Genomic DNA, 15,362 nt, shown 5'->3' with positions numbered 1-15,362 from the left:
TGATGCTGTCACAGCACACTTCTTTTGCTGGCTTTGTTTGCCTTTTCTTGTGTTTTTTTTTTTTTTTTTTTTTTTTTTGTTGATATGGAGTTTTGTTCTTGTTGCCTAGGCAGGAGTGAAATGGCTTGATCTCAGCTCACGGCAACCTCCACCTCCCAGGTTCAAGTGATTCTCCTGCCTCAGCCTCCCAAGTAGCTGGGATTGCAGGCATGCGTCACCACGCCTGGCTAATTTTGTATTTTCAGTAGATACAGGGTTTCTCCATGTTGGTCAGGCTGGTCTTGAACTCCCAACCTCAGGCAATCTGCCCACCTTGGCCTCCCAAAGTGCTGGGATTACAGGCATGAGCCACCGTGTCTGGCCAGCTTTTTCCCGTCTTAAGATCCATGCATATTCTCTTCCACCACCTCTCATGCTTTCTTCATTTCTGACCTTTTTGATTTTTACCCAGCATATTTATTCCTTCCAGCTTTTAAAATTTCCTATTAACTCTCACTGCTGTTAGTTCTCAGATTAATTTCCCCACTTTTTTTTTTTCAGTTTATTCATAAGTGTAACCAAAGGTCAGTTATTGTGTTATTTTACAAGTAAAAGGAAGATGGTCATAGGATTGTAGATCTAGAAAGATCCTTAAATCTTGTGGTCTGAACCCGCTCTGGAGCATACTGTAAGTGGCATATTGTGGCTATAAGATTAAGGGTAGCCATAACTTCATTCAGGTGTCTCACAGGGCTGATACTCCATGTCAGCAGTGTTGTCCGTGTCAGCCTGTGTCAGCAGTCTACAACCTAGCCTGGAGATTTCCAGGAGACAAGGCCACCTCGGCACAGATGCAGCTTTCATAAGTCTTAAAACAAAGTTTCCCCTTATAAGAATAGTTTAAACTCCTTTCAGAAAAGAGACATCTGGTAACTGATCTGGACTGAATACAGGTATAAGTAAAGGAGAAGGATCCTGCAAACTTGAGGCTGGTCTCCGGATGAAGACCTTCCTGGTGACTTGGTCATCTGACTCCCTGGCTGTATCTGGCCTGCATCTGCTGTCCGTCTTGTAAGAGAATAAGCAGAACAAACTGCTTGAGCATCGGTTGGTGACTAAGACTTATCTTTGAGGAGAATCAGATGGAAAGGGAGAAGTCCCTCCTGAAAGAGCTGGTTAATTAGGTCCATTGGAAACACCCCACCCACCAACACAACAGTTGGGGATGGTGATGGGATTTGCCTAAGCAGGTGAGTAGTGGCACTCATTTCTATGAGAGAATCGTGAGAGTTAGCTCTGATCCAGCTATCGGGTGAGCCCTATGGACTATTCCACAGCAGGTCTGGCAGTTTTTGTTCTGCTTTCTGGCCAATTGCTACCTACTGTGTGTACTTTCCACCTCTGTTATGGAAATTGCCACCAGGCAAAACCTGCCAAAATTATTCTTAAGATCCTTCCAGGCCCCTAGTAAGGGGGGACAGGCCCCCAAGTGGAAGAGGACGGTCTGGATGCCAGGGACACCCTTGGCTTCAAGAGCTGACTGCCAGCTGGTGTGTCTCCAGCCCTTGCTGTGCCAGAGGAGCATCTCAGCCTGAAGGATCCTGTGATTGTGACACCATAGGCCAGGAAGTCGTAGGTCAGGTTTATCGGCAGAAAGCCTCTCTGTTGTTGTCTGCCAGTAGGGGAATTAGAAGATGATCCCCTGCAAGTCTGTACAATCACTGAAGGGCACATTATCCCCTCTGCACTCCTGATGGGACTGCGCAGCTTCTCCAGGGATGTGCTCCATCCTCAGATGCCCGCTGCGTGCCGCATACTCCAGTCACACAGGCTCAACTCAAGAGTCACATCACTTGGCCTGGCTGATCCATAGGCCTTCAAGCTGTGGAATGATGATCCTGAGTTTGCGGGATAACCATTGGTTGCACTACAGGCATTACCAGTCACCACTTGGGTCATGGTTAGGACAGTGGCTGTCACCTCCACAACCTACTCAGATGAGGAAGCACGCCCCAGACACCGTAGAAGTCTGCAAAGAGGTTTACCCTTTGTCAAGGACAGAAATTCAGAGCCTCCTTGAAGACCTGATGCAAGGACTCAGTGAAAAAGTTGTCACTGGCTGTACTGTGTGTATCACACGGGAAGTGGTCTGTAACTCACAGACTGAAAAATATGATGGTAGCTATCTCCAAAGATGGTAAGATCTCTCATGACTTCAACACCCAGTCAAGTTTATCCAGGAAGCACAACTTGATGGGGCTGTGGGCATAGAGCAGACAGCCATAAGCTGTCCCTGTCCTCTGCTGCAGTGGCTGTTCATGACTTGGAGAATAGCACACCTCAGCATGAACCTCCCCATCAAGGACTGAAAGTGGCTGGTGTAAAGTTCAGGAAGGAACATGTAAGCATGCTTCAGTGGGTTTATGCAGCTGCCACCTCCATGGGACCGGGGCACCGCTGGGAGAGCCCTGTATAGGCCACCTTGCAGCCAAATGTTTATGATTTTCTTTTTGTTTTTGTTTTGAGACAAGGTCTTCCTCTGTCACCCAGGCTGGAGTGCAGTTGTGCAATCTTGGCTCACTGCAACTTCCGCCTCCTGGGCTCAAGTGATCTCCTGCCTCAACTTCCTGAGTAGCTGGGACCATAGGCATGCACCACCACACCAGGCTAATTTTTGTGAAGACAGGGTTTTGCCATGTTGCCCAGGCTGGTCTTGAACTCCTGGGCTTAAGCAGACCTCCCACCTTGGCCTCCCAAAGTGCTATGATTACAGGCGTGAACCACTGTGCCTGGCCCTACTTTACAGTTGTTTTTAAGGGGAGCCCCATCACAGGCCAAACGAGCTCTCTTGGCCTCCGAAGTTAATCAAGCTCTATGGGCCCTTGCCATGCTGGAAAATGCCAAGACACAACCACCCAGCCAAGTGTTCCCAGCTGCAGCTCACACCTCTCCCAGCCCCAACTTGGCACCCTCTAGCCAGAGGTCTGACAGCTGGCATCACTCTCCTTGGGCTTCCCAGGCCCATCACCCACAGGACGAGATGCAGTCCAGCGGTCTGCAGCAAGGTCAGAGCTACTTCTACTGGCAGCTGCAATAAAGGGGACTCCCAAATGGGCCCATCTCAGGCAAGCCTCATGAGTTCCTTCAGACCCTCGTTACAACTGACGTGGCCTACTCGCCACGTCAGATGGAAGAACACCAGGTCTTCATCAAGGACAGGCCCCCTATGTGTACTCGTGGTCCAGCGGGTGTCCCCCGGCACCCTCATAACTGCTCATTTGCTAAGTTCACGGTATTTTGGAGGCCCCCAAACCCTCAGACATTTATGGCCTTATTGGACATCCCTGCTTCACCAGCACCTGAGGAAGTCGCTGAGAGCTGGAGACTGGCCAGCCCTTTTTTACTGGTCTAGGTATGGCAAAGCCAGTACTGTTCTTTCCTACCAGTCTGTGAAGGAACAGACATAAAATCTCTTTTGTTAGATGTGAATCTAAGAAATACAATATATTTTTAAGTAAAAATACTCTGTTGTTTTACTTGTAAACTGATTTTTGTTTTTTTCCCCTCAGGCTATCAAGCCCTGTCGTCCTATGACCAACAATGCTGGCAGACTTTTCCACTACCGGATCACAGTCTCCCCGCCTACGAACTTTTTAGTAAGTTTCTGAAGAATCACATGCATATCATTTAAAATGTAAATAGAGTAAAATGTGAATAGGCTAAAGTTCTTGATTCCGTTCTTAAATGTTCTTACTTTGAAAAATATTTTTATGTTCAGAAATTGATCTTTATCACGATGATGTTTCTTTCAGCTTCCTCTTCACTATACTACTATATCTTTTTTTCATTAAATATTGTTGGCATCACTTAATAGCCAAATTCATAGTAGCCAACAATGTTGGAGCTATGGAGTGGGAAGAAAATATAGAACACTTCCACATCTCTTTTTTTGAGACGGAGTCTCGGCCTGTCAGCTGGAGTGCAGTGGCCGGATCTCAGCTCACTGCAAGCTCCGGCCTCGGTTCTGCCATTTTCCTGCCTCAGCCTCCCCGAAAAGTAGCTGGGACTACAGGCTCGCCACCTCGCCCGCTAATTTTTGTATAGGCTTTAGAGACGAGCCACCTGCAGTTAGCCAGGATGGTCTCGGGACCTCCTGACCTCAGATCCGCCTGCCTCGCCTCCCAAAGTGCTGGGATTACAGGCTTGGAGCCACCGCCACCGCCCACACTCCTTAAAATTAGTGAACAGCGGCCAGGCCTAGCTGCTCACGCCTGTAATCCCGGCACTTTGGGAGGCTGAGGTGGGCGGATCACAAGGTCAGGAGATCGAGACCATCCTGGCTAACACGGTGAAATCCTCGGCCTCTACTGGGGTAAAATATAAAAAGTTAGTTGTATGTGCTGGCTGGCTGCCATGGTGAAACCCCGCCTCTACTAAAAAATACAAAAATTAGCCGGGCATGGTGGCGGGCACCTACCTGTGCTACCGGGAGGCTGAGGCAGGAGAATGGTGTGAACCCAGGAAGCAGAGCTTGCAGTGAGCCAAGATCGCGCCACTGCACTCCAGCCTGCACAACAACAACAACAAAAAATGTTTTGAAGAAATGCCAAACTGTTTCCAAAGTGGCTATACCATTTTTGCTCATTATTTTTTTCTTTTTTCAGAGGTGAGATCTCACTTTGTTGCCCAGGCTGAATTTGGACTCCAGCCTCATGTGATCCTCTTGCCTCAGCTTCCCAAGTAGCTGGGATTACAGGCATGTGCCACTGTGCCTGGCTCTCTTTTATTTAATTTAGACCGTCTTTGTTAAGTTTTTCAAATATAAATTAACAATAATATTGGCAAAACAAATAATACATATTTCGATATTCTTTTGTTCCCCCTTATTCCAAGTTGTTCTTAATAGATAATGTTTAAAAGAATGAAATCTAGTATCTGTGTTAGAAATTTGTCTTATAGGCCATCAGTCTTAATAATTATTGCCATATTTAGCATTTAAGGTTAAAAATGGCTGGGCCTCATGGCTCATGCTTGTAATCCCAGCATTTTGGGAGGCCGAGGCAGGCAGATCACTTGAAGTCAGGAGTTCGAGACCAGCCTAGTAGAGATGGTGAAACCCCATTACTAAATACAAAAACTAGCCTGGCATAGTGGCACATGGCTGTAATCCCAGCTGCTCAGGAGGCTGAGGCACGATAATTGCTGGAACCTGGGAGGCGGAGTTTCTAGTGAGCCAAGATCATGCCCCTGCACTCCAGCCTAGGCAACAGAGTGAGACTTCATCTCAAACACACACACACACACACACACACACACACACACACACACACACACACACACACACAATGTTGGATTATAAGAATGGCATAAGGAATAGAGTCCCTCATGCTTAGATTGATATATGTATTATTTAGTTACAAATCCAATTTTCTGGGAATTAAGGCCTTTGAACTTGTATGGGAATTGATTTTTTGCAGTGTTTGGTTGGTTGACTTCTTGGAGAGGCTGGGAGTAGAGCTATGAGGGGTTGACCTTCTGGCACCCAGAGGTCTTTCAGAGACTTCTAGGCTGTTGCTAGTCTCCACTCTATGATGCTGAGTCTTTTTCCACTTCGCATTTGAGTCAGCTGTATTATTTACCTTGCTCCTGTTAGGACTTCTGTTAGTTCAGAAACATAGTTCATTAAGAACAGAACTGGTAGTATTGTGAGATTAAATAAAACAAGTTCTTAGAAAATGAAGCTTAATATAGCCTTTTATTTATTTATGGCACCCATAATATTACATCATTAATTGTCTAAGTACGTAAATATTATACTTACTATCTGAAGCCAGAGAATTTCATGTAAAATTAAACTTTGTATAAAGTTCTCTCTGGTGTCTGAAAGGAAGTCCTTATGTTCTGTTGGTTTCTTTGAGTCCTGATGGATTTCTGCACATGCAAACCGTGTCATTTATTTAATTTGGGGTTCATGTTTCTGTTTGCTTTTAGACTGACAGGCCAACTGTCATAGAATACGATGATCACGAGTATATCTTTGAAGGATTTTCTATGTTTGCACATGCCCCCCTGACCAATGTAAGTATGTGCTAGTTGGCTGCTTTTCTCTTTCCTTCTACCTCCTTCATCCCTTCTTTCCAAAAGTCAAAACATTTCCTGTCATCTGCCTCCTAAGAAACGTTTCCTCTGCGTCCCTCTGTAACGTGAATGAGCTGCAGGAAGTCTGCAGCAGTGCGTCAGGTGGCAGTGTGACGTCTATGCTAATGAGTCACAGGTTCGGTCTGCATTAAATGCTGTAAGTAAACATGTGTCAGAGTAACATTTTGAGAGTGTGAAAGCTTGGAAAAGGAGGATAAACTGTGGAGTAATGTGTTAAAGCTATTTTGGGTTGGTTGTCCTTCAAAAGAAAGTTGGAAAGTTTTAAGGAGAAGCCATTGTTTAGTCTCTGAGCAAAAGAAACAGAGCTTATTCAGGACATTTGGAGCCTGAATTCATGAAGTACATTTTCTGCTTTTGAATCCCAGGAGTGTGTCTTCAAGAGACTTTGACATATGGATTCATGATATTTTTATACAGGTATTAAGTCTGCTTTGTTGGTAATTGGTTCAAATGGAAGTTCCTGATCCATGAGTCAGAATCTTTCAATCTCCATGCTGGCAGTCCCAGGAATTGTCTTTCTTACTCCAGTTGGATGTAGAGTGAATTGGCTGGCAGTGGCACAGGAAGAGATGTGTGGCAGTGTACTTGACCCAGTACAGATGCTGTTGTAGAACTTACTGAATTGTAGCTATTATATATCCACATCAAATGGAATGTTGTTTAACCTTTTCTGGTTTGGTTACATGAAATTACATCTGCAATTTGAAAAATTATTTTAGTACTGTTTACTTCACAGATGAAATTCAGTTCCATTGGAGAGTACAGTTAAGACTCAGATCTTTGCCCTACCTTAGCCTTTTTTGTCATTTTTTTTCGTATAAGTAGATATGATTCCATAGCAGTGATGCTAATTTAAGACAAATTGTTTTCCTAATGAGATTTTCTTTATTTCACAGTATTTTTTATTCTAGAGAATTTTCTTTGAGAAGATGATTACATTGTAAATGTAAAAATAAAATCATTTGATAATATATATTACGTTTTTCTTCAAGGGGGACCATCTGTTGTTCACTAATGTAGAAAAGCAATAATATGGGCCGGGCACGGTGGCTCACGCCTGTAGTCCCAGCACTGTGGGAGGTCGAGGTAGGTGGATCACTTGAGGTCAGGAGTTCGAGACCAGGTTGGCCAACATGGTGAAACTCCATGTCTCTATTAAAAATCCAAAATTAGCTAGGGGTGGTGGTGTGCATCTGTAAACCCAGCTACTCGAGAGGTTGAGGCATGAGAATCACTTGAACCTGGGAGGCAAAAGTTTCAGTGAGCCAAGATCGTGCTGCCGCACTCCAGCCTGCGCAGAAGAGTGAAACTGTGTCTCAAATAAATAAAGAAATATAGAAAAGCAATAATATCAGGCCATTGTTAAATAATCTTTATGGAAAGGTACTAAGAGGTTTCTGAATTTTCATGATTTCTTTGCTTTTTTTTCTTTTTTTAAGTGTCACAAACTTTCAAACTCTTTGTTTCACCAAATCTCGTAGCCTTAGAGTTGATTACCCTCCACCCCCAACCATCTACTGCCTGTCTCTTTTTCCCCACAAAGGGCTTATAAATACACAGAATTTAGTTAGCATGAAAATACTTAAAACTACTCTTCATCTTATTTCTTGATTCCCTAGAATTAATAGAGATCTTATTTTGACTTTTAGGATCACCTTAAACAAAGAAGGATAGCAGTGTGGCTTTAGAGAGACCAGGGTTTAAAATTAGTGATAGCTCTGTGATTTGACATTTCAATCTGTGTAAGCTTTGGCTTTCTCATCTGTAAGATGAGGGTATTAGTTGGAGCAATCTCATTGGCTTTTGTGAAAAATAAATAAGATGGCACATGAAAAGTGTTTATCTTGGTGTTTGGCACATAATAAGTATTGGCACTTCTCTCTTTGGAAAGGATTTCAGACAGAGTTGGGTTTGAATCTTCTAATCCTTTTTTTTTTTTTTTTTTTTTTTTTACCTTGGACAAGTGAATTCTTTGAACTTCATTAATGATAGCAATGCTTGGGGTTTTAGTGAGAATCAGACATAATTTTTAAAAAATACGGACTTTAATAAAAAACAAACAGTAGTTTGAGGTTTATAGCAAAAGTGAATAGAAAACATCATTTTTAAAAACGTTCCCCAGCACAAGGTTTGACTTGAGAGGCCACTGATGCTAAATTAGTCACAGTCATTACTGTCATTATAAAACAAAAGGACAGAAAAAATTTCTGACTTCAGCATATATATATATTTCTTTTTTTTTTTTTTTTTGAGACGGAGTCTCACTCTGTCACCCAGGCTGGAGTGCAGTGGCCAGATCTCAGCTCACTGCAAGCTCCGCCCCCGAGGTTCACGCCATTCTCCTGCCTCAGCCTCCCAAGTAGCTGGGACTACAGGCACCCGCCACCACGCCCAGCTAATTTTTTGTATTTTTTTTAGTAGAGATGGGGTTTCACCATGTTAGCCAGGATGGTCTCGATCTCCTGACCTCATGATCCGCCCGTCTCGGCCTCCCAAAGTGCTAAGATTACAGGCTTGAGCCACCGCGCCTGGCCGTTCAGCATATGTTTTATGTAAATGTTCAAGTTCTCGATGAGAACTGTATTCTATGACAAACCCCATCATTTATATTAGAGATGCTGATAAAAATAAATTGAGTTTTAAGCTGAGTGTTGTATAGTTCATAGGAATTAGATCCATCAAAGGCCTCTTGAATTTGAAATAGCCTCCTAAGGAAAAAAATTGTTAAACTGCTTTACCAGTCTGATTCCTTTTCTTGCTAGAGAGAGAATGTCAGCAAGAATGTCATGCAAATGATGGTAATGATAGAATCTCCACCAAATCTAGTTCTACAAGTTCTCTTAAGGTCTTGAAGTGGATTGAAAGCCTTGTTGGCTGAGTATAGAGCATTCTGGGAGAATTTTACCTTTTTATGTAGCACATTTGTTATAATACCTGATGTTAAGAGCTTTGACAACTTATCTGAAGTTTTAAAGATGTGTATTTGCCAGGTGCGGTGGCTCACACCTGTAATCCTGGCACTTTGGGAGGCTAAGGCAAGCAAATCGCTTGAGGCCCGGAGTTCAAAATGGCCTGAGTCCCAGCTACTGTGGAAGCTGATGTGGGAGGATCACTTGAGCCCAGGAGTTTGAAGCTGCAGTGAGCTGATTGCCTCACTGAACTCTAGCTTGGGTGACAGAGCTAGACCCCATCTCTTAAAAAAAAAAAAAGAAAAAGGGCCAGGTGCAGTGGCTCATGCCTGTAATCCCAGCATATTGGGAGGCTGAGGCAGGCAGATCACCTGAAGTCAGGAGTTTGAGACCAACCTGGCCAACATGGTGAAACCCCGTCTCTACCAAAAATACACAAATTAGCTGGGCGTTGTCGCAGGCATGTGTAATCCCAACTACTCGGGAGGCTGAGGCAGGAGAATCGCTTGAACCCAGGAGGAGGAATTTGCAGTGAGCTGAGATCCCGCCACTGCACTCCAGCCTAGGCGACAAGAACGAAACTTCGTCTCAAAAAAAGAAAAAAAATGTAAGATATATTTATGAGTTACATAGTATTTTGTCATATTCCCAAAAGCACAGGAAAACCCCTGGATCATTTCCCTCCCACTTTAGTTGGCTTCCCATTTGGAGTGGACTTGCTGACGCCTGGATTTGGTCAATCAGTATGTGGAAATAATAGAGTTAGAAGATGGAGGTTTGGAGAGTTTTTTAGTTTTTTGGGTTTTTTGCTAGGGTGAGATAGGAGTATAAGTCAGTATAGGATAGTCTTTTCTTTTAAGTATTCAAACATGATAGTAGTCATTTATATTATTTGATGGCATTTGTTGGGAGGTATTTTGGTGATCTTTGAAATTACAGTTTTTTGGTTGACCATTGTGTAGCAAAATAACAAGCTCTCCTTGACACTTAGAGAGATCACAGTTTGAATAGATGAGGAGATCCTGCCTTTCCAAATTTGTGTGTCTGAGAATGGCTCTGGTGATATGGATGGAAGCCCAAAAGAAAATAAAGTATATACAAAGAGAAGAGGTCAGAGAAGGAATTCCAAGAAGTGATTTTACTTAAAATGAAATAAGAAAAGGACTGTACATGCATAAATCATCAAGCAGGGTGCTTTTTCCTATGATAGCAAGGAGGAAAGTTTGCACATTTGCTTCTGCCTACCTCTTGAGAATTCCCAAGAGCTCCCGTTGTTTTCTCTCCTATGTACTCTCTGAGTAATTCAGTTCCACCCATGCATATTCTGATCCCCACCAGATCAATATTTATAGCTGTGACATGTACCTCTGTATTAATACTCCACTCTCACATTTTAGATTGCCTTTTGAAATGAACCTCCTTGATGTTTCCTCAGATACTTTACCCTCAACCTGTGCGTCATCTTCCCTGCATATTGAATTTGAGGTACTCAGGGGACACCCTCCTGAATTAAGTGACCTAGTTGGTCACTTAAGCCAGAAACCCAGAAATGATCCTCAATTCTTTCTTCACTCTTCCTTCCACATCAGAATGGTCACTGTATATTTCAGTAATATCTCCTGTGTTTAAAATTTTTTTCTTCCTTTCCAGTCTTCCCTTCATTTGGCTCCTGGACTATTGCATTAGACTTCAGTCTGGTCTTCTTTGTTCCCTTACAAGCCATTCCAACACTGTTTCCACAGTGTCTCTTCTGAAATGTAGATGATGATAATCTCTAACTTAAAGTACTTGAATGATTTCTTCTTGCCATATATCCATAAGCCCTGACCTTAACATGGTTTGTAAAGGCTGCATAATAGAGTTCATATTTTCCTCTCTAGATCACCTGGCATCTCTCTCTCCACGTACTTCTGTCTGAACCGTGAAATTACTACTTCCTTCCTCAGCTCCCTTTCCTCCATTTTGCTAGAAGCTAAACAGCTGCTCTGCCTCAACTTTTTCTGGATGGCCTGGAAAATTCCTCCCCTCCCCATCTTTTTTTTTTTTTGTGATGGAGTTTCGCTCTTTTGCCCAGTCTGGAGTGAAGTGGCACGATCTTGGTTCACTGCAACCTCCACGTCCTGGGTTCAAGCGATTCTTCTGCCTCAGCCTCCCGAGTAGCTGGGATTATAGATGCCCGCCACCATGCCCAGTTAATTTTTGTATTTTTAGTAGAGACGGGGTTTTGCCATGTTGGCCAGGCTGTTCTTGAACTCCTGAACTCAGTTGATCCACCCTGCTCAGCCTCCCAAAGTGCTAGGATTATAGGCATAAGCCACCGTGCCCAGCCCCTCCCCATCTCTGAAGGCAACTCATATGTTACCTCCTCTTTGGTTCTTTTGCACTTTATACTTTTTTTGGTTGCTTGTTTGTTTTTTAATTGAACTTAGAAGTTACATTGCGTTGTATTCTGTTTGTATTTACTTACATGCCTTTCTTCTTATACATCTTTACCTCTTAAGATAGGACCCGTAACTTATTTTAGAGTACCTGTGAATCTAATGTAGTTGTTAGCAAAGAATAGGTATTTTAAAAATATGTTGAATCATGCAAAATTTTGTAACTCTTAAATATTTTTAAATGATTATAAGAACAAAGTAGAACTTAAAAATGATAATGGCTATTATGAATTTCACTCAAATTAACCACTGTTCTTTAGAATAAAAAGGAAAAGCCCCCAATAACTAAACTTTGTATCTCAGAAAAAGATTTCCAGTAGATGGCATTATAAGACTATTTTTATGTTTTTCTTACCATCCCTTTCACTGATAGAATTAAAGTTTGTTTCTTTCTGATTGCTATGGTTTATGAAAATGATTACATCTATATAAAATCATCTTATGGACAGATTAAGCAGCCAGAAAAACTCAGTTAACGCATCTTTGGGACTTCTGAGTCTGTTATTTTCCCCAGCTAGCCAGCCAATTCTCTGCAGTAATCTGTCTCCCTCCCTTTCTTATTCTTTAATTCATTCCAAAATATATTTACGGAAAACCTATTATTTGTAGGCAGTAGGCAATTGTCTGATGATACATTGGTAAAGTAAGATAGGTGTGGATTTATTTTATGCTTAGCCTTCCTTCGTTTTCACATGTATCCTGAGTGTTAGAACAGGTAATGAGAAGGGTATACTCTAGTGGCTAAGAGCTGGGGTCTAGAGGAAGACTTTCCAGTCACTGAGCTAGCTGTTATCTTAGGGATGGTACTTCTGCCTTAGCTTCCTGCACTGTTCAGTGGACATGGTAGCCAAACCTATGTCATAGGGATGTTGTGATGGTTACATGAATGAATATTGTGAAGCATTTGGGACAGTGCCTGGCTCAAAAAATGTTAGCTATTATTATTTTTATTATCACTTGTTATTATTATATTTATTACCACAATTGCCTTTGCTCACGAACCAGCTGGGCAGCATGAATTGGGTGTTTTCAGTGACCTATGAATCCATAATTGATGAGTTATCACCCTACTATCCCTGATCTGCCTAAGGAGCCAGAGATTCTAAAATATTTTAAAAACTTGAGAAACAGAAATGTTTATGGTTATGGTTTTATTAATTCTTTAGATGTGATATGTGTGGTTTTAATGGGCTCTTGTTATGTTTGTGTTGCTGCTGCTAATCCTGTTAATTAAGCACTACATTATGCAGGTTTCTTGGAGAGGCCAGGACAGCTAGGTTCTTGTCATTAAAATCCAGCAGTTGTGGTCAGGCTTCATGTGCAGTGTTGTTAGCCACTGAGATGAAGGTGAAGCCTTCTCATTTGGTTTGTGGCCTTTTGGGTCAGGTAACAAACGTGTGTAATATGAGCCTGCAGGGAGATGTTGGGGAACTGAACCTCACTTCTTTTTATTGCAGATTCCACTGTGTAAAGTAATTAGATTCAACATAGACTACACGATTCATTTCATTGAAGAGATGATGCCAGAGGTAAGGGAAAAGATTGTGTAATGGTTTGATGTCGTTTGCTCTTTTGCTTATTCCACACTACTATTTTAAAGCATTGAACTTGGCCAGATCTGGCTTTTGCCAGGAATATCTCTAAAGTATCATGATATTCACTGTTGAAAGAGTCAGTTAAATGTAGCTCTAATATCAAGGTTAAAATTCAGGCCAATTTTCAACTTGTTGACCTGTTTTTGAACCCATTTCTCCTTGTGTTAAATCTGCTGATATTAACTTTACATCTGTTTCTAGTTTCTTTTACGTAGGGGACAGATTTTGGTTACTGGTCGTTATCAGAGGGGAGATTGGAATAGTGAAACAATCTGATAGCTGTTGTAATCATCTCACTCATTATCTCCAATGACAAGATCAATGCTTGGTTCATTTTTCTTCCCATATATTTACATATTTTTCCTAATTGTTTTTCATTGCGGGTGCTCAGCAGCAGATTTATCTAAATACATGCAAGAGATTTAAAATTCCAAAGGAAGATTAATGTGAATCTCAGAATGATTCATAGTCTGATCTTGAATTTAGTGGTGCCGACAAATCATACTAAGAAATAACAACTAGACAGCAAACAAGCTTGTGCACTTACCATTGTGTTGGAGTCAGGGTCAATTTCCGGAGCCCCTGGCTCTGCTTACAAACCTTGTTTAATGGGACAGCTCTGTCATGGGCAGGGAGCATGGAGGGGGAAATTGATGGGCATGACATGTGTGCCTAGTTGGCACCTGTTTCATTCTGAGCAAGTCTTGTTCATTGTACCTTCCTTTCAAAAAGAATTAAATAAAAAGAACCACCCCTTCATTCTTCTGCTCTAGAAGGGATTTTTTTTTTTTTTTTTAACTTCCTTTTGGTTTTTAAGGTCATATACCTTCATTTGCTATTGTAAAAGTTTATGACTTTTGGCGTGATCTCACGCAGGGTAATTTATGAACCCCGAGCAAAACAAGTAGGAGGAAGAATTATGAGATAAGTCTCACTTGCAAATATATCATCTGTTTAGCTTGTTTACAGGAGAAATTTTGGTGCAGAGTTGTATAGTTTTTCTTAGCCCTTTATTTGCATTCATTATGAATTTGAACTTTTTGGGTACACATGACCTCTGTTTTTTTGTAACTCCATGACCGTTATTCTGGATGTGTGAGGCAGGGGTCGGGGACAAGCCTATCAGGTGCATATGTGTAATCTGAATTAACAAAACATCCTCAGAAGATTCTCACACAGTTTATAATTGAATTAGAAAAATATATTAATATAAGTGAGACTTTACTTTTTAAAAAATTTCTCATTTTATTTGTATACTGAGAAGGGCTAAGTTGACATTAAGGAATCCTAATGGCATTATTGTCTATTTCATTTCCGTCTGAAACTAGTGATCAGTGGCTAAACTTTTCAGAAAACTATATGGTCTTAGTATAGTTTTAACAGACATTTTTAAAGACACTTGACAAGAACAAGTTGAACCTTCAATTAATACATATTTTGCCAATTTACAGTAATTTAATTTTGGTTTATTTTTCAGAATTTTTGTGTGAAAGGGCTTGAACTCTTTTCACTGTTCCTATTCAGAGATATTTTGGAATTGTATGACTGGAATCTTAAAGGTGAGTAATAGGATTTAAAGAAGAGAGTAATGCTTATAGAAGAATGCTATGGTATATGTGAAAACTCTTATAAAAATTGTAGGGAGATAGTTGAAATTTCTCTTACTTTTTAAATACCCAGAGAAAAGTGTTATTCACAGGAATGCTTGTTATCATTTGACATGAATAAGTTTCTATGGATTTTACTTTATACAGTTTGACAGTGCTTATTATTAGCTGGTAGCAGCTTAAAGATGATACCAGTTATTATGTGTAACTACCTCGATATATGTGTACCTGGGAAATTACCATTAGTTAATATTTTAAATCTAGTAAACTTTGCTGCAATAAATCTTCTAAGATGGAAGTTTATTTAAATGCAAAACTTTGGTTAGTCATTAAAACACACACACACAGGCCGGGCACGGTGGCTCAAGCCTGTAATCCCAGCACTTTGGGGGGGCCGAGACGGGCGGATCACGAGGTCAGGAGATCGAGACCATCCTGGCTAACCCGGTGAAACCCCATCTCTACTAAAAAATACAAAAAACTAGCCGGGCGAGGTGGCGGGCGCCTGTAGTCCCAGTTACTTGGGAGGCTGAGGCAGGAGAATGGCGTAAACCCGGGAGGCGGAGCTTGCAGTGAGCTGAGATCCGGCCACTGCACTCCAGCCCGGGCGACAGAGCGAGACTCCGTCTCAAAAAAAAACAAAAAACAAAAAACAAAAACACACACACACACACA

The 15,362-nt window shown here is 41.7% G+C and overlaps 1 protein-coding gene across 9 annotated transcripts in view; it reads left to right on the top strand.

The window, feature by feature from the left end:
* The window catches only part of DROSHA (drosha ribonuclease III), a 138,199-nt gene that overhangs the window by 34,146 nt on the left and 88,691 nt on the right, over nucleotides 1-15,362 (top strand). For all 9 annotated transcript variants that reach the window (XR_002522468.2, XM_009208206.3, XM_009208204.3 and 6 more), the window contains 4 exons: nucleotides 3,549-3,635; nucleotides 5,971-6,057; nucleotides 12,943-13,014; nucleotides 14,558-14,639. Coding sequence is in view for 8 of the 9 variants with exons in the window: in XM_009208206.3 (XP_009206470.1) it covers nucleotides 3,549-3,635; nucleotides 5,971-6,057; nucleotides 12,943-13,014; nucleotides 14,558-14,639 (328 nt within the window). In the remaining variant the exon portion in view is untranslated. The remainder of the gene's footprint in view (nucleotides 1-3,548; nucleotides 3,636-5,970; nucleotides 6,058-12,942; nucleotides 13,015-14,557; nucleotides 14,640-15,362) is intronic.

This window comes from Papio anubis, chromosome 5, assembly GCF_008728515.1.
Source record: "Papio anubis isolate 15944 chromosome 5, Panubis1.0, whole genome shotgun sequence".
NCBI classification, from domain to species: Eukaryota; Metazoa; Chordata; class Mammalia; order Primates; family Cercopithecidae; genus Papio; species Papio anubis.
The sequence above is the reverse complement of the archived record's forward strand: the minus strand, read 5'-3'. Positions and strand labels throughout refer to the sequence as shown.